Raw genomic sequence first — 19658 nt, 5'->3', positions numbered from 1 at the left:
ATGTCTCTTATGCAGAGGCTGCAAGGCAGATTGGTGGAACTATTAGGCAGAATGATGGAGATAACAGGGTTACTCCTGGAATAAGTGGACCTACTGTATGAAATGTTGCTTATGTTGGTCCAGACACGGATACAAGACCTGTTCAGAAATCTTGTGACCTCTGATTTTGAGTGCTGCAAATGTATATGTACCAATGAGTGAAGTGGGTGAGAAAAGGAAGTTGGTTCCTTGGTGGACTGAAGAGTGCTATTCGAGAAAGAAATAGGGCTTACAGAGTGTTTGCGTAGGTATATGACTCCTGAGAATCTAGTTGATTTCCCAGAGAAGAGAGCTTTAGTATGTAGGGTCATTAAGTCTGTCAAGAGAAAAACATGGAGACAGTTCTGCTATTCAATAGGCAGGGGTACTGAGCTGGGGGATGTATGGTCTATGTTGATAAAGATGACTGGAAGAAGCAAGTCCACTCGAATTCCAATTTTGGTTGTGGGTCAACAAATGGCCGTAACTGATAAAGAAAAAACTGACTAGTTGGGGAAGACATTTGCTAGGGTACATAGTGGGGTAACTTTGCATGAAGTATATAAAGCAACGCAGGTGTGAGACTTTACATGCTCATGCTAATGTGTACATGAGATGCGTTCAGCCTTAATAGGCTGTGGATATAGGGGGAAAGGGTGAATACCTAGTCAGTTCTACAACAGAATGCCTTCATCCTATATGTGTCTTCTGCATTTAACCCAACCCCTCTGAATCAGAGAGGTGCAGGGGGCAGCCTGGTTAATAGGCTGTGGATATAGGGGGAAAGGGTGAATACCTAGTCAGTTCTACAACAGAATGCCTTCATCCTATATGTGTCTTCTGCATTTAACCCAACCCCTCTGAATCAGAGAGGTGCAGGGGGCAGCCTGGTTAATAGGCTGTGGATATAGGGGGAAAGGGTGAATACCTAGTCAGTTCTACAACAGAATGCCTTCATCCTATATGTGTCTTCTGCATTTAACCCAACCCCTCTGAATCAGAGAGGTGCAGGGGGCAGCCTGGTTAATAGGCTGTGGATATAGGGGGAAAGGGTGAATACCTAGTCAGTTCTACAACAGAATGCCTTCATCCTAAATGTGTCTTCTGCATTTAACCCAACCCCTCTGAATCAGAGAGGTGTGGGGGGCTGCCTTAATCGACATCCACGTCTTTGGCACCCGGGGAACAGTGGGTTAACTGCCTTGCTCAGGGGCAGAGCGACAGATTTTTACCTTGTCAGCTCGGGAATTCGATCCAGCAACCTTTCGGTTACTGGCCCAACACTCTAACCACAGCACCAGGTCATGATCAAATCAAATCGAATTTTATCTGACACATGTGCCAAATACAACAGGTGTAGACCTTAGAGTGAAATGCTTACTACAAGCCCTTAACCAACAGGTGTAGACCTTAGAGTGAAATGCTTACTACAAGCCCTTAACCAACAGGTGTAGACCTTAGAGTGAAATGCTTACTACAAGCCCTTAACCAACAGGTGTAGACCTTAGAGTGAAATGGTTACTTACAAGCCCTTAACCAACAGGTGTAGACCTTAGAGTGAAATGCTTACTACAAGCCCTTAACCAACAGGTGTAGACCTTAGAGTGAAATGGTTACTTACAAGCCCTTAACCAACAGGTGTAGACCTTAGAGTGAAATGGTTACTTACAAGCCCTTAACCAACAGGTGTAGACCTTAGAGTGAAATGGTTACTTACAAGCCCTTAACCAACAGGTGTAGACCTTAGAGTGAAATGGTTACTTACAAGCCCTTAACCAACAATGCAGCTTTAAGAAAAAAGGAAAAAAGTGTTCAGTAAAAAAATAGATAAAGAAAACATTGAAAATGTAAAATAAAAGTAACATAATTAAACAGCAGCAGTAAAATAACAAGCGAGGCTCTATACAGAGGGCACCGGTTAGTCGAGGTAATGGAGGTAATATGTACATGCAGGTAGAGTTAAAGTGACTATGCATACATTATAAACAGAGAGTAGCAGCAGCACAAAAGAGGGGTCTGGGTAGCCCTTTGATTAGCTGTTCAGGAGTCTTATGGCTTGGGGATAGAAGCTGTTACGAAGCCTTTTGGACCTAGACTTGACACTCCGGTACCGCTTGCCGTGCGGTAGCAGGGAGAACAGTCTATGACTAGGGTGGCTGGAGTCTTTGACAATTTTTAGGGCCTTTCTCTGACACTGCCTGGTATAGAGGTCCTGGATGGCTTGGAAGCTTGGCCCCAGTGATGTACTGGGCCGTACGCACTACCCTCTGTATGCCTTGAGGTCGGAGGCCGAGTAGTTGCCATACCATACAGTGATGGTGCCAAATCTTTTCAGTCTCTAGAGGGGGAATAGGCTTTGTTGTGCCCTCTTCACGACTGTCTTAGTGTGTTTGGACCATGATAGTTTGTTGATGTGGACACCAAGGAACTTGAAGCTCTCAAGCTGTTCCACTACAGCCCCATCGATGAAAATGGGGGCATGCTCGGTCCTTTTCCTGAAGTCCACAATCCTCTCCTTTGTCTTTATCATGTTGAGGGAGAGGTTGTTGTCCTGGCACCACCCGGCATGGTCTCTGATCTCCTCCCTATAGGCTGTCTCATTGTTGTCGCTGATCAGGCCTACCACTGTTGTGTCATCGGCAAACTTGATGATGGTGTTGGAGTACTGTAAGTAAGCATTTCACTGTCAGGTCTACTGTTGTACCCGTTGTATTCGGCGAATGTGACTAATACAATTTTTTTAAATTTGTGTCGTGCCTGGCCATGCAATCATGAGTGAACAGGGAGCAAAGAAGGGGACTGAGCACGCAACCCTGAGGGGCCCCTGTGTTGAGGATCAGCATGGCGGATGCGTCGTTCCCTACCCTTACCACCTTGGGGTGGCCTGTCAGGAAGTCCAGGATCCAGCTGCAGAGGGAGGTGTTTAGTCCCAGGGTCCTTAGTTTAGTGATGAGCTTTGAGGGCATTATGGTGTTGAACGCTGAGCTGTAGTCAATGAACAGCATTCTCACATACGTAGGTGCTCATTTTGTCCGGGTGAGAAAGGTCAGTGTGGAGTGCAATAGAGATTGCATCGTCTGTGGATCTGTTGGGGCGGTGGTTTGGAGTGGTTCTGGGGTTTCAGGGATGATGGTGTTGATGTGAGCCATGACCAGCCTTTCAAAGCACTTCATGGCTACAGACGTGAGCGCTACGGGGTGGTAGTCATTTAGGCAGGTTACCTTAACATTCTTGGGCACAGGGACCATGGTGGTCTGCTTGAAACGTGGGTATTACAGACTCGGCCAGGGAGAGGTTTAAAATGTGAGTGAGGACAACTGCCAGTTGGTTCGTGCAGGCTCTGAGTACACGCCCTGGTAATCCATCTGGCCTTGTGAATGTTGACCTGTTTAAAGTTCTTGCTCACATCGGCTACGGAGAGCATGATCACACAGTCGTCCGGAAGAGCTGGTGCTCTCATGCCTGCTTCAGTGTTGCCGCAAAGCGAACATAGAAAGCATTTAGCTCATCTGGTACACTCGCGTCACTGGGCAGCTCGCGGCTGGGTTTCCCTTTGTAGTCCGTAATAGTTTGCAAGCCCTGACAAGCGTCAGGGCCGGTGTAGTAGGATTCAATCTTAGTCCTGTTTTGATTTTTTGCCTGTTTCAAATGTATTTATATAGCCCTTCTTACATCAGCTGAAAGTGCTGTACAGAAACCCAGCCCAAATCCCCAAACAGCAAGCAATGCAGGTGTAGAAGCACGGTGGCAAGGAAAAACTCCTAAAAAGGACTAAACCTAGGAAGAAACCTAGAGAGGAACCAGGCTATGAGGGGTGGCCAGTCCTCTTCTGGCTGTGCCGGGTGGAGATTGTAACAGAACATGGCCAAGATGTTCAAATGTTCATAAATGTCCAGCATGGTCAAATAATAATAATCACAATAGTTGTCGAGGGTGCAGCAAGTCAGCATCTCAGGAGTAAATGTCAGTTGGCTTTTCATAGCCGATCATTAGGAGTATCTATACCGCTCCTGCTGTCTCTAGAGAGTTGAAAACAGCAGGTCTGGGACAGGTAGCACGTCCGGTGAACAGGTCAGGGTTCCATAGCCGCAGGCAGAACAGTTTAAACTGGAGCAGCAGCACGGCCAGGTGGACTGGGGACAGCAAGGAGTCATCATGACAGGTAGTCCTGAGGCATGGTCCTAGGGCTCAGGTCCTCTGAGCGAGAGAAAGAAAGCAAGAGAGAATTAGAGAGAGCTTACTTAAATTCACACAGGACACCGGATAAGACAGGAGAAATAGCACCCGACACAAACTACTGCAGCATAAATACTGGAGGCTGAGACAGGAGGGGTCAGGAGACACTGTGGCCCCATCCGATGATACCCCCGGACAGGACCAAACAGGCAGGATATAACCCCACCCACTTTGCCAAAGCACAGCCCCCACACCACTAGAGGGATATCTTCAACCACCAACTTACCATCCTGAGACAAGGCTGAGTATAGCCCACAAAGATCTCCACCACAGCACAACCCAAGGGGGGACGCCTACCCAGACAGGAAGACCACGTAAGTGACTCAACCCACTCAAGTGACGCACCCCTCCTAGTGCCTTAGACCACTGCGCTACTCGGAATGCCCTTACTGGTACTTCCTGCTTTAGTTTTTGTTTGTAAGCAGGAATCAAGAGTATAGAATTATGGTCAGATTTGCCAAAAAGGGGTTATTTCTGGGGTGGCGTGAGAAATAAAGGCAGAGGATATAATTTAAGACATTGATGGAGTGGTTGGTGCACGTCGACATCGACTGACCTGTATGGTGGCCCGAGAAAATAAGTTCACTTCATCCATGCTACTGTTCTTTGATGAAGAGTCTCTCCTTTTTGAGCTCCAGAGTGGCACAGCGGTCTAAGGCACTGCATTTGGGGCTAGAGGCATCACTACAGACCCTGGTTCAATTCCAGGCTGTATCACAACTCGAGTCCCATAGGGCAGCGCACAATTGGCCCAGCATCGTCCGGGTTAGCTGTCATTGCAAGTAAGAATTTGTTCTTAACTGACTTTCCTAGTTAAATGAAGGTTATAAATAAATAAAAAATCATGAAGTTAGGATTCGAAAAGATACCCTGTAATCACTTTTTGTGATTTCACAGCCAAGGCGGTTGAAGAAACCCTTTCGGTGAATATATCTACAGCACAGGCCCCTGAGTATGTGTAGGGATGTATTTTGGAGTGGACTGTGATTGAAGAAGTGTGACGTGTTTTATTTTGTATGATTTCGTTTCACCCCATTCCCGAAATGTTAATTGTTTTATTTCTTATTCAATAAACCATCCAGCTAGTGGCGGTAATGCACATTCAACTCCAACCGCCGTGAAAACCCATCGAAGAAGAACAAGACAACCAGATACATTGTGTCAGTAACAACAGTTAAGGCTCACATACGAGTAGGGGATCTAGCTACCGTAGCTAGAGAAAACGAAACCCGCCCGATTAGTCTTTGACAGGAACAGCAATGGTCAAGATCACTTTCCTGTCCGTCGCGGGTCAGAAAGTCGAGAAGGAGGAGAATGATGGCGAAAAGACCGAAATTCTCATAACCCATCCGATGGTAAGTTAGTGATGCATTTTCGTTCTGGTTGAAACATGATATCGCTTTGTGTGCATTGCCCTTCGATAAAACAGCTAACTGGCGCTACCTCCAATAATTATTTAGTCGCGCGCGGTGGGTTCGTCAAGCGTCTGCGGGGCATTTTACTTGAAATTTACCAGCACACTGAAGAACGCAGCAGGTGCTTTAGAACATTATTTTGAGGTCAGAGCAGCCATTGCCATTTGGCAGGAAATAAAACGATGCTGTGCGGCTAACAAGCTATTTGTGGAAATGTCGGCACTTTGCCAAATAGCCGATTGAATGAACAAAGGGGCACTGCTAACATTACTATTGAACATAGTTAAGTGGATGTTCTTAGACAAATTAGCTTTATCAACATCAGTTATTTAGGCAAACGTTAGGCTATGAGAATTGAACGATAAATTATTAGCTGTAAGAACCTAAACCAAGGAGTATCAAGTTATTACTTTTGCTTTAAGCATAAACCTATAATGTTTGCTGTGGATTATGAAGAATTATCTCTTGGCAAATGTGAATGGATTACAAGAAAAGCATGTTTACCAAACACAGGCAGCAGACAAAATGGCAGATGGAGGTTAATACTGCTTGCCATGCAAGTTCATATTTCATAAGCAGCATCACTGTGCCATCAGGAGGCTACAGTTCTCAACTTGTGATGCAGTGGTTCTAGGAAAGATTCGCTCTGTGATGCAGTGGTTCTAGGAAAGATTCGCTCTGTGATGCAGTGGTTCTAGGAAAGATTCGCTCTGTGATGCAGTGGTTCTAGGAAAGATTCGCTCTGTGATGCAGTGGTTCTAGGAAAGATTCGCTCCCCAGCATGCTGCAGTTTCAAATCCAATGAAATATGCTTTGCTTTTAGTCAGCCACTTGCAGAAGGTAATGAGCTACAACTAAAGCCTTAGACGTGTATTTTATCAAAGGTTAGAAGGATTCATCTAAACCAATTAGGGTGTATGTCTGCCTGTTTTTATCTCAAGGGGAAGTTGGCAGTTGCCTATTGGCCATTATCTTCTATAGCGTTTGTTGGAAATGTAGACAGACCATTGTCATGTTCTCATTGTCATGTTCTCAGTCCATGTAAGGCCCTCCTATCTCAATCAGTAGGAAAGGAGAACACTGGTAGCTATCTGCCTCTGTGGGGAGCACAGACACATACATACGCACAGACACCCACACACAGACAGTGAAAATGATGTGTAGTCTATCCCTTCGTCCTTGTGCATTTTATCTCCTAGTTTATCCTTCAACACAGGTTGTCATAACACCAAGGTTTTTGGTTTGATAGTATGTGAGCTGTTTTCATATGCAGGCAATAGCAATGTCAGGAGAATTTCACTCCAAGTACCAGCTAAGAATAACTTGCTTTTTTGTCTCCTACGCTCAGAGCTCATCCTCCAGGATAAATGTACCTATCCACCCACGTAGTTGCACATATACGGTAGAAAGCCAACCCGTGACACGCTGCCAACACACCGGGGGAGCGTGTGACAGGGGCAGATGGGGTGAGAGACTAGGGGTGGTGCCACATTACTAACCACTCTGTCATCCCTCTCTCTGCCACCCATGTTGCTGTTTCCCTGCTAAAACATGCAGATTTATTCCACCTACCGCAACTATAGCTGCAGGTTTCAGGATTCACTTTTGTAGTCATCTTTCTATCTAAGAGCAGAAACATAATACTCCTAACCCAACCTGACTTAGTCTGCCCTGTCTTGATGTGACCATAGAATATCTGTGAAACACTAGCTGTGAGTATCCTTTTTACCTAGGGGGGTGATGATTAAGTAAGTAAGCCTTGGGCAAGAAAGCTTTGTCTGAGTTTGTTCATAGTGTGAGGCAGCTTGATGTAGAAGTACACACCCTGGACAGGACACTAGCCTGGTGTGATGTGTGTGTATTCATGTATGTGACCCTGTGTGTCTCCCTCTCAGGAGGATGATGAGGAGCTGGTTCTGCCTCTGCGCTCCCAGAGGTCTCCTCTGAACGGCCTATGTTGCCTGACCTCTGGCCTGGTGGTCTTCATGTCTGGCCTGGTGTTGGCCTCCATCTATGTCTATCGCTACTACTTCATACCCCAGGTACCTAGCATCTACATACAGTGTCTCAGTACAGTGACAGTATGAGACAACACTGATGATACCACTTAGGCCTATCCTCTATTGTCCTATCTTTTGATGTGGGATTTGTAAATGTGCTTCCTGGTGTAACTGCCTCTGATGGTGTTGTTGTTATGATCTACATTGGAGATCAGAGTTTTCCATTTGGTTATCAGCACGTTGGTCTTTCTATCCCAGTCGGGGATCATGAAACATTTAATAATAGTAGAGACTGTGATAATGAAGATGATAGTTAGTGATAGCCTTGCTAACGGTTCCCCTGGGCCTTGACCTAGATCCCAGAGGAGAGTCTGTTCCACTGCAGGGTTCGTTATGAGGACTCTGTGTACGCCCCTCTGAGAGGCAGACAGGAGCTGGAGGAGAACGTGGGCATCTACCTGGAAGACAACTATGAGCAGATCAGCGTGCCTGTGCCCCATTTTGGAGGAAGTGACCCTGCTGACATCATCCACGACTTTCACAGGGTGAGGAGGACCGAGCACACGCACACGCATACACACGCCTCTTGTAGGATGGAGAGTCAATCAGCCATGTTTTTGACATTTTTTTATTCGTTTTCTCTGTCACCAGGGACTGACAGCCTACCATGACATCGCTTTGGACAAATGCTATGTCATCGAGCTCAATACCACCATCGTCATGCCCCCACGGAACCTCTGGGAACTGCTGGTCAATGTTAAGGTAACATAAGTCCTCTCTCTCTCTCTTTCTCTTTCTGTCTCTGTCTCTGTCTGAGATACCATCTCTCATATTCCACAACCTATTATGTTCTCTCTTCCTTCTGTCCCTCTCTCTTTCTCTCTGTCTCTGTGTCTGTCTGGGATACCATCTCTCATATTCCACAACCTATTATGTTCTCTCTTCCTTCTGTCCCTCTCTCTTTCTCTCTCTCTTTGTCTCTGTGTCTGTCTGGGATACCATCTCTCATATTCCACAACCTATTATGTTCTCTCTTCCTTCTGTCCCTCTCTCTCCCCCTCTGTCCCTCTCAATTAAATTCACAGGGCTTTATTGGCAAGAGAAACATATGTTCACATTGCCACAGTAAGTGAAATAGATGATAAACAAGTGAAATGAACAATAAAAAAGTAACAGTAAACATTACACTCACTGAAGATCCAAAGGCGTAGATACATTTCAATTGTCATAGTCTATATACAGTGTTGTAATGATGTGCAAATAGTTAAAGTAGAAAAGGGAAAATAAATAAACATAAATATGGGTTGTATTTACAATTGTGTTCTTCACTGGTTGCGCTTTTCTTGTGGCAACAGGTCACACATCTTGCTGTTGTAATGGCACACTGTGGAATCGATCAAAATTGGATTTGTTTTCAAATTCTTTGTGGATCTGTGTAATCTGAGGGAAATATGTGTCTCTATGGTCATACATTTGGCAGGAGGTTAGGAAGTGCAGCTCAGTTTCCACCTCATTTTGTGGGCAGTGTGCACATAGCCTGTCTTCACTTGAGAGCCAGGTCTGCCTTTGGCTGCCTTTCTCAATAGCAAGGCTATGCTCACTGAGTCTGTACATAGTCAAAGCTTTCCTTATTTTGGGTCAGTCACAGTGGTCAGGTATTCTGCTCTCATTTTGTGAATTCTTTGTTGGTGAGCGGACCCCAGACCTCACAACCATAAAGGGCAATGGGTTCTATAACTGAATCAAGTATTTTTAGTCAGATCCTACTTGGTATGTCGAATTGTATGCTCCTTTTGAGGGCCCTTCTGGCCTTGTCTCTCAGATCATTCACAGCTTTGTGGAAGTTACCTGTGGTGAGGTAGGTAGAGGTGTGTAGTTTTTTTGTGTGCTCTATGGCAACAGTGTCTAGATGGAATTTGAATTTGTGGTCCTATGAACTGGACCTTTTTTGGAACACAATTTTTTGTCTTACTGAGATTTACTGTCAGGCCCAGGTCTGACAGAATCTGTGCAGAAGATCTAGTTGCTGCTGTAGGCCCTCCTGAGTTGGACAGAAGTACCAGATCATCAGCAAACAGTAGACATTTGACTTCAGATTCTAGTAGGGTGAGGCCGGGGGCTGCAGACTGTTCTAGTGGCCTCGCCAATTCGTTGATATACAGTGCCTTCGGAAAGTATTCAGACCCCTTGACTTTTTCAACATTTTGTTACGTTACAGCCTTATTCTAAAATGCTCCATAATGACAATGTGAAAAGTTGATTTTCTTTTGTTGTAAGGTCCCACAGTTGACAGTGCATGTCAGAGCAAAAACCAAGCCATGAGGTTGAAGGAATTGTCTGTAGTGCTCCGAGACAGGATTGTGCCGAGGATCTGGGGAAGGGTACCAAAACATTTTTGCAGCATTGAAGGTCTCCAAGAACACAGTGGCCTCCATCATTCTTAATTAGAAGTTTGGAACCACCAAGACTCTGTCTGGCCAAACTGAACAATCTGGGGAGAAGGGCCTTGGTCAGGGAGGTGACCAAGAACCCGATGGTCACTCTGACAGAGCTCTGCAGTTACTTTGTGGAGATGGTTGTCCTTCTGGAAGGTTCTCCCATCTCTGCAGCACTCCACAAATCAGGCCTTTATGGTAGAGTGGCCAGACTGAAGCCACTCTTCAGTAAAAGGCACATGACAACCCGCTTGGAGTTTGCCAAAAGGCACCTAAAGGACTCTCTGACCACGAGAAACAAGATTCTGTGGTCGGATGAAACCAATATTGACCTCTTTGACCTGAATGCCGAGCGTCATGTCTAGAGGAAACCTGGCACCATCCCTATGGCATGATGGTGGTAGCAGGTTCACCTTCTAACAGGACAACAACCCTAAGCACACTGACAAGACAAAGCAGAAGTGGCTTCGGGACAAGTCTCTGAATGTCCTTGATTGGCCCAGCCAGAGCCCAGACTTGAACCCGTTCGAACATTTCTGGAGTGCAGCGACACTATCCACCTGACAGTGCTTGAGAGGATCTGCAGAGAAGAATGGGAGAAACTCATACCCAAGAAGACTCGATGCTTATGTAAATGTGATATTTCAGTTTTAATTTTTTTAAATAAGCAAACATTTCTAAAAACCTGTTTGCTTTGTCATTATGGTGTATTGTGTGTAGAATGATGGCACTTTTTTCAAAGCAATGTTTGAACAAGGCTGTAACAAAATGGGGAAAACATCAAGGGTTCTGAATACTTTCCGAAGGCACTGTATATATGTGACTCACCACCTGGATTCGGTCTTATGTAGCAAAATGTGAAATGGTGTTTCCTACATTGGATAAAAGTAGAGACTCAGATCTACAAAATAGTATATCATAGACTGCATTTGAGGAACAATGGGAAAGTAATTCTGCTTTTGTAACTCACTTTTGAGAAAATGGCCTTTGAATGTTTTGGTATCTAGTGAAGAGCTCTTCTTTGTCTAAACCCATTCAGCATCGTTCACACCCTCTTTAGCTTTAGCCCCACCCATCTCGGAGCGCACACTTGATGCTCTGGCCGATGATTTGTTTACCTCTGGATAACATGAAAACAGCCTAACCAGCTCTGCTGGCAAGTTTAATTATGCTTTTTAGCAGACATTTACTGACACCGGCCATATTCAACGGGTGTTGTACACGCGTCACGTAACGTTAGCTAACGAGCCAGCCAGCTAGCTAATGATAGCTAGTTAAACGACAATGAACAAAGTGCCAACAATGCCACATTGATGGGAGCTAACCAACCAGGTGCAATGCTAGCTAGCTAACATTAGGCTCTAACTTGGAAAGCAAACAACTTTGGGAAATTAATAATAATGTCTGCTAGTTAGCCAACCAACTAACATTAGCTTAAGACATATAACGTAAACTCGTACATCGCCTTGGTCCGTACAATTGCCCTTTATTTTAGCGCCCCAAAAGCGTAATACTTCCAGATCAACTGTAATGTCAATACCATTGTAAAGCACAATTTCTCCCCTTTCCAACAGAATCAATTACATGACCTAAACGCTGCCCGTTTCTGCATAATTCAAGCAGACAATGAGCCCGTCGGGTCTTTTTAAAAATGGCAGGTGGGGAAGCAAAACTAATGTGTGATAGTGAGAAGGCGAGATGTTGTGTGGGAAAATTGCTTTTTTTCACTCGATCTGTCCAACTTATCACCTTATCGCCTCTAAAATGTAAATAAAACACTATAAAGAGTTTATATAAAGATATTACATACCTATTTGAAGGTTTGTGTCGAATTTGAATTGGGTTTTTAGGGCGGTGCTAAAGTGACCTTAGAAGTTAACAGCGGCTTTGAGAATGATGATCGCATGCAAAGATGATGAAAAAAATGACTAGGTACCCCCCCGTACCCCCGTCACTGTCCATTTCTTGTTTTTAAAGGATGATAGAAGTGCTACACCTGGTGGAGAGAGATTGTAAGACAGAAATAGTTGCTCTATGCGTGCTGTACGTTACGACATGACACGTCAAGATGTAACGGAGGGTCCGTTTTTTTCAACTTTTCTCCAATACTATAGAGCCATTACCATATCGATCAACTCTTGAATAGAAACCTAGTTCACACCCCTGATTTCGACGTCAACACAGTCGCTACCGCCCCATTAGTTTTCTTTGTAGCCTCGTTTGAATGTTGCTTTTGCGCACATTTGTTTGAGATCACACACATAACGTTAGCTAACGACCCAGACAGTTAATGTTAGCTAGTTAAACAACAATGAACAAAGTGCCAACAATGCCACCGTGCTGGGAGCTAACCAACCAGGTACAATATTAGCTAGCTTTAACTAGAAAAGCACACTGCTCTGGGAAGGTCTATCTATACCTGTTGTATTCAACGCATGTGACATAAAAATTTGATTTGAAAAAAGATTGGAGTAGTGGTTTATCCATCTCTGTTTTGGATAGATAACTTTTCGTGTTTGTTAAGTGTAACCACTACTGGGGAAGTTGGAACGGTCTATAGATTCTTCAGTTACATTTAGCTGATTTCTGACGTGCTGTTCCTTCTTTTTCCGTTGTGTATTTCTATATTGTTTTAGTAATTCACCATAGTGAAGGCGTAGGCTCAGGTTTTCTGGGTCTCTGTTTTTGGTTGGATAGGTTTCTGAATTTCATTCTTAGGTTTATACATTGTTCATAAAATATTTGTCATTGTTGTTAATGTTCTTAGGCTGTCCTCTTGAAATTGTTAGATTTGATAGGAAAGCTGAGAGGTCAAATATACTGTTTAGGTTTTCTACTGGTAAGTTTACACCTTCACTATTACAGTGAAATGTTTTGTCCAGGAAGTTGTCTGAAAGTGATTGAATTCGTTGTTTTTTAGTAGGTTTCTATACCACTTTCCTTCCATCTATAGCATTTCTTAATATTGTGCAGTTCCTTTGGCTTTGATGCCTCATGATTGAGTATTGCTCTGTTCAGTAGACTGATCTGGTAGAGGTGTCAGTGGGCTGACTGTGAATGCTCTGAGAGATTGGGTTGAGGTCAGTGATAAAGTAATTTACAGTACTACTGCCAAGGGATGAGCTATCTGTGTACCTACCATAGGAGTCTCCTTGAAGCCTACCATTGACTATGTACAGACCCAGCGTGTGACAGAGATGACAGGAGTTGTGACCTGTTTTGTCATAGTTGTGTGTAGGGGGGCATATTTGGGAGGGAATGCTGTCACCTCCAGGTAGGTGTTTGTCCCCCTGTGTGTTGAGGGTGTCAGGTTCTTGTCCAGTTCTGTCATTTAGGTTACCACAGACTAGTACATGTCCCTGGGCCTGGAAATGGTTTATCTCCCCCTCTAGGATGGGCAAACATGTCTTCATTAAAGTATGGGGTATCTATTGGGGGGATATAGGTAGCACACACAATGAAATGTTTCTCTGTTGAGATTCATTTCTAGCCAGATGAAAAATGTTCCTGTTTTTACTAATTTTACTTAGTCTCTTCCCTGTTTCACACCTGGTAGTTTGGTGGGTGGGACTACCAACTCTCTGTAACCTAGGGGGCAACCAGTGGGTCCATTTCCTCTATACCATGTTTGTTGTAGGATGACGATGAAGTCTGGGTTCTTTCTCTCTCCTGTCCCTTCTCTTTTTCTCTTTCTGAATTCTAACCCTGTCTACCTCCCTCTCTCTGTCTTTTAGAAGGGGACGTACCTTCCCCAGACCTACATTATCCAGGAGGAGATGGTTGTGACGGGGAAGGTTCATAACATGCGCCAGCTGGGGCCCTTCATCTACCGCCTGTGTAACGGCAAGGACACATACCGCCTGAAGCGCCACGCCCGCAGACGTAGGTTGGGGAGAGGTGATGGGGAGGTTCAGAGCCTTGTATAGGGTTGTGGGAGTCGCTCAGGGTCTGAATGGTCCACCTACAGTGCCTTGCAAAAGTATTCATCCCCCTTGGCATTTTTCCTATTTTGTTGTATTACAAATTTAAATTGATTTTTATTTAGATTTCATGTAATGGACATACACAAAATAGGCCAAATTGGTGAAGTGAAAAAAATACAAAATACTTGTTTAAAAACATGTAAGATCCTAAACAAGATCTGGTGCAACCAATTACCTTCAAAAGTCACATAATTAGTTAAAGTCCCCCTGTGTGCCATCTAAGTGTCACATGATCTCAGTATATATACACCTGTTCCAAACGGACCCAGAGTCTGCAACACCGCTAAGCAAGGGTCACCACCAAGCAAGCGCCACCATGAAGACCAAGGAGCTCTCCATACAGGTCAGGGACAAAGTTGTGGAGACGTACAGATCAGGGTTGAGTTATAAAACAATATCAGACACTTTGAACATCCCACATAGCACCTTTTAAATCCTTTAAATAAAAAAATGAAGAATATGGCAACACAACAAACCTGCCAAGACGGCCGCCCACCAAATCTCACAGACCAGGCAAGGAGGGAATTAATCAGAGAGGCAACAAAGAGACAAAAGATAACCCCAAGGGCTCCATGGTGGAGATTGGAGAATCTGTCCATAGGACCACTTTAAGCCATACACTCCACAGAGTTTGGCTTTAAGGAAGGGAAGAGTAGGCATAAAAAAAAGTAATTGCTTAAAGAAAAAAAGAAGCAACCATGTTTGGTGTTCGCCAAGAGGCATGTGGGAGACTCCCCAAACATATGGAAGAAGGATCTCTGGTCAGATGAGACTAAAATTGAGCTTTTTGACCATCAAGGAAAACCCTATGTCTGGCGCAAATCCAACACCTCATCACCATGAGAACACCATCCCCACAGTGAAGCATATTGGTGGCAGCATCATGCTGTGGGGATGTTTTTCATCGGCAGGGACTGGGAAACTGGTCAGAATTGAAGGAATGATGAATGGTGCTAAATACAGGGAAATTCTTGAGGGAAACCTGTTTCAGTCTTTGAGGCTGGGTCGGCGGTTCACCTTCCAGCATGACAATGACCCAAAGCATACTGCTAAAGCAACACTCGAGTGGTTTAAGGGGAAACATTTAAATGTATTGGAATGGCCTAGTCAAAGCCCAGACTTCAATCCAATTGAGAGTCTGTGATATGACTTGGATTGCTGTACACCAACTTGAAGGAGATGGAGCAGTTTTGCCTTGAAGAATGGGCACAAATTCCAGTGGCTAGATGTGCCAAGCTTATAGAGACACCCCAAGAGACTTGCAGCTGTAATTGCTGCAAAAGGTGCCTCTACAAAGTTTTGACTTGGTTGGTGAATAGTAGGTCGGCCGATTTATGATTTTTCAACACCCATACCGATTATTGGTGGACCAAAAAAAGCCGATGTCGTTTTTTTTTTACATTAAAAAATAAAAATAGTAATAATGACAATTACTACAATACTGAATGAACTTATTTTAACTTAATATAATACATCAATAAAATCTATTTAGCCACAAATAATTTAAATAATGCAAAAACAAAGTGTTGGAGAAGAAAGTAAAAGTGCAATATGTGCCATATAAGAAAGCTAACGTTTAAGTTCCTTGCTCAGAACATGAGAACATATGAAAGCTGGTGGTTCCTTTTAACATGAGTCTTCAATATTCCCAGGTAAGAAGTTTTAGGTTGTAGTTATAGGAATTATAGGACTATTTCTCTCTCTACCATTTGTATTTCATATGCAGTACCTTTTTGACTATTGGATGTTCTTATAGGCACTTTAGTATTGCCAGTGTAACAGTATAGCTTCCGTCTCTCTCCTCGCCCCTACTTGGGCTCGAACCAGGAACACATCGACAACAGCCACCCTCGAAGCAGCGTAACCCATGCAGAGCAAGGAGAATAACTACTCCAAGTCTCAGAGCGAATGACGTTTGCAACGCTATTAGCGCTCACCCCACTAACTAGCTAGCCATTTCACATCGGTTACACAAGCCTAATCTTGGGAGTTGATGGGCTTGAAGTCGTAAACAGTGCAATGCTTGAAGCACAGCAAAGAGCTGCTGGCAAAACGCACGAAAGTGCTGTTTGAATGAATGCTTACGAGCCTGCTGGTGCCTACCATCGCTCAGTCAGACTGCTCTATCAAATCGAAGACTTAATTAGAACATAATAACACACAGAAATACGAGGTCATTAATATGGTCGAATCCGGAAACTATAATCTCGAAAACAAGACGTTTATTCTTTCAGTGAAATATGGAACCTTTCATGTATTTTATCTAACGGGCGGCATCCATAAGTCTAAATATTGCTGTTACATTGCACAACCTTCAATGTTATGTCATAATAATGTAAAAGTCTGGGAAATTAGGTGGCCCAAACTGTTGCATATACAATGACTCTGCGTGCAAGGAACTCGAGAAGTGACACAATTTCACCTGGTTAATATTGCCTGCTAACCTGGATTTATTTTAACTAAATATGCAGGTTTAAAAATATATACTTCTGTGTATTGATTTTAAGAAAGGCATTTATGTTTATGGTTAGGTAGACATTGGAGCAAGGACAGTCCTTTTTCGCGAATACGCACCGCATAGATTATATGCAACGCAGGACACGCTAGATAAACTTGTAATCTCATCAACCGTGTGTAGTTAACTAGTGATTGATTGATTGTTTTTTATAAGTATAATGCTAGCAAGCAGCTTACCTTGGCTTACTGCATTCGCGTAACAGGCAGGCTCCACGTGGAGTGCAATGAGAGGCAGGTGGTTAGAGCGTTGGACTAGTTAACTGTAAGGTTGCAAGATTGAATCCCCGAGCTAACAAGGTACAAATCTGTCGTTCTGCCCCTGAACAAGGCAGTTAACCCACCTCTCCCAGGCCGTCATTGAAAATAAGAATGTGTTCTTAACTGACTTGCCTAGTTAAATAAAGGTGTAAAAAAAAAAAAAAAAACTGAAATCGGCCCTAATTAATCGGCCAATCCGATTAATCGGTTGACCTTTAGTGAATAGTTATGCACGCGCATGTTTAGTTTTTTTGTGTTATTTCTTGTTTCACAATAAAAAAAATGTTGCGTCTTCAAAGTGGTAGGCATGTTGTGTAAATCAAATGATACAAACCCCCCAAAAATACATTTGAATTCCAGGTTAAGTCAACAAAATAGGAAAAATGCCAAGGGGGTGAATACTTTCGCACGCCACTGTATTCTCTTGTCTAATAAAAGTCTTTCAATGTCTGACTTGTAGGCATCAACAAACGGGAAGCGGCGAACTGCCATCGCATCCGCCACTTTGAGAACACGTTTGTGGTTGAGACGGTCATCTGTGATGGAGCGTAAACTGTCATGAATGTCGGGCACGACACCCTAAGGCACAGCCACTTCTCTAGCCACTGTAGCGCATCCCTGTGTAGATATTTTGAATTACGTTTCAGCTGCACTTTAACTATGGTTTTGTTCCTTTGTTGATACGTTTTACTGTCTCTTTAAAATAAAATAAACACTTAATTTTTGTAATTGTCAGTAGTGATGTTTTCCTTGTGTTTCCTGGCTGCAATAATACATGTTTTTCTCTGTGATTTACCTTGGATTAAATAGTTTCATGTAGCAGAACCCCTAAGCCTATTATGATGGGGGGGTCGATTTAAGAGAACTGTTTGACGCCTCGGTTGTCTGGGAAGACAACCATTTCCATGTGTTGTCAATGTGAGTGTAATTGATTTCCCTGCTCTTGAAATTACTGCTTGTCCCTGTTAGTTTTGTAATAGGACCCTGTGCTAAGGCAAGAAATCCTGTTCCTCAGCAAACACCCGACCTAATGTTGTGCAGCATCGCTTTCTCTTGATCTTTGTCTCAGTGTTTCTGTCACTGCACCCCTCTTGCTTCTCTCTTTCACCTGGTCTGTCTTCTTTAGCTCAGTCACCCTACCAGACTAAAGTTTTTTTTTTATGTGAATGCCAGTTTAAGGACCAGTGTCCCTACAAAGTGAGGTAGACAAATTAGCCATTATTAGTCTTTGCATGTTTGCACCTGCATTGTAAGTAAAGTCTAGAATCATGTACATGACATACTTGCTCTTCACTTACTGTGTGCAGTTATATGTAATATTATACCAGATTATTTCTATCCAAGCTGCCCTTGCCCCTGTGAAAGCATAAAAGAAAGTTGCTCCCCCTTTTTCCATATGAAAGCATCAAAGAAAGTTGCTTCCTCCATTTTAATGCCCCTCTTATCACCTCTTCATTATTTGGTCTTTCTTTCTGGGGAGGTTGAGCCTCTCCCACTTCATTTGCACTCTTTATCGATGCTTCTGTGAGTCATTCTCGTAGAATTCTGTCTTGATTTTCCCCTCTGCATGTGTGTTTTCTCTGTAAGGAAAAACTGCGCTGTTAGAATCTTTTATAAGAGCATGTTTAAAGCCTTGGTCCAGAGTCAGAGACTGGACTAAAGTATTGACTGCTGTAAGGGAGCTTATATCTGTTAATCTATACCTTAGACTGGTCTGTATATTTAGTCTGCGGGTGAAGTCTTATCTGTGAATAAAATAGTTAAACACCCGGGGGCTTCTGTCCTTTGTTCTTTCTAAATAAGTGATAGTTGTTACTATATTGTGGGCATCATTGGGACATTTCGCTGTCCCGGTTCTCTTTGGTTCTGTGTATGTGCCACCAGCCTTGTTTCATTGTCTGGAGGTAACGGATCATATCCTTAAGTGTCAGTGGGTGAAAATGTGAAACAAGACTGTCCTACAGTATGTAGGTTTAAGTGGACAGCTGTGGTATGATATGAGGTGTCTTTTAGTAAGGTGAAGTGTAAACAAATCTCATACACTGACCTGTTTGGGCATAGTGGGAAAGTATGTTATTTTCAGACAGTTAATTGAGCTGTGTGACCTAGTTTTTATACATGGAAAAAGAGGACATGAGGAAAAGGAGATCTTAGTAGGTCCCAGCTAACTTCTACATGTCACTCCCCTTAGGGCAGCACAAGATGTAGAGCCTTTTAGACCACATATTTCACATAGCCTATATCCAGTCAACATACATTGCTTGATTAGAGTTTTCTTAGGCCCAAAGGCATTGTCTTTTGTAAGATAGGGGCTTTTCGCAGATACCTTTTCTGATGGTTGAGGGTTCAATCTCACACAAATCATCAAGGAACCCACCAGGTACAACCCTAACTCTGTAAGCAAGGGCACCCTCATAGACGCCCTCCAAATACACCTCCGCTGTCTTCAACCAGGATCTCAGCGACCACTGCCTCATTGCCTGTATCTGCTACGGTGCCGCAGTCAAACGACCACCCCTCATCACTGTCAAACGCTCCCTAAAACACTTCTGTGAGCAGGCCTTTCTAATCGACCTGGCCCGGGTATCCTGGAAGGACATTGACCTCATCCCGTCAGTTGAGGATGCCTGGTCATTCTTTAAGAGTAACTTCCTCACCATTTTAGATAAGCATGCTCCGTTCAAAAAATGCAGAACTAAGAACAGATACAGCCCTTGGTTCACTCCAGACCTGACTGCCCTCGACCAGCACAAAAACATCCTGTGGCGGACTGCAATAGCATCGAACAGTCCCCGC

At 43.7% G+C, this 19658-nt stretch overlaps 1 protein-coding gene across 1 annotated transcript; it reads left to right on the top strand.

Moving 5' to 3' along the window:
• The first annotated feature begins 5384 nt into the window (after positions 1-5384).
• On the top strand, positions 5385-18631 carry LOC115136611 (integral membrane protein 2C-like). Its single transcript, XM_029672170.2, has 6 exons — positions 5385-5609; positions 7565-7711; positions 8026-8214; positions 8321-8431; positions 13839-13986; positions 17323-18631. The coding sequence occupies exons 1-6, from the start codon at positions 5514-5516 to the stop codon at positions 17412-17414; spliced, it is 783 nt and encodes a 260-aa protein (XP_029528030.2). The 5' UTR covers positions 5385-5513; the 3' UTR covers positions 17415-18631.
• The last annotated feature ends 1027 nt before the right edge of the window (positions 18632-19658 follow it).

Source organism: Oncorhynchus nerka, linkage group LG11, assembly GCF_034236695.1.
Source record: "Oncorhynchus nerka isolate Pitt River linkage group LG11, Oner_Uvic_2.0, whole genome shotgun sequence".
NCBI lineage: Eukaryota > Metazoa > Chordata > Actinopteri > Salmoniformes > Salmonidae > Oncorhynchus > Oncorhynchus nerka.
This window is presented reverse-complemented; position numbering and strand designations above follow the sequence as displayed.

Excerpts from the sequence above, each read along its gene's own strand:
- LOC115136611 (XM_029672170.2), top strand. The coding sequence starts at position 5,514 with ATGGTCAAGATCACTTTCCTGTCCGTCGCGGGTCAGAAAGTCGAGAAG. Across the intron at positions 7,712-8,025 it reads GCTACTACTTCATACCCCAG|ATCCCAGAGGAGAGTCTGTT; the intron begins GTACCTAGCATC and ends GCCTTGACCTAG. Across the intron at positions 13,987-17,322 it reads GAAGCGCCACGCCCGCAGAC|GCATCAACAAACGGGAAGCG; the intron begins GTAGGTTGGGGA and ends TCTGACTTGTAG.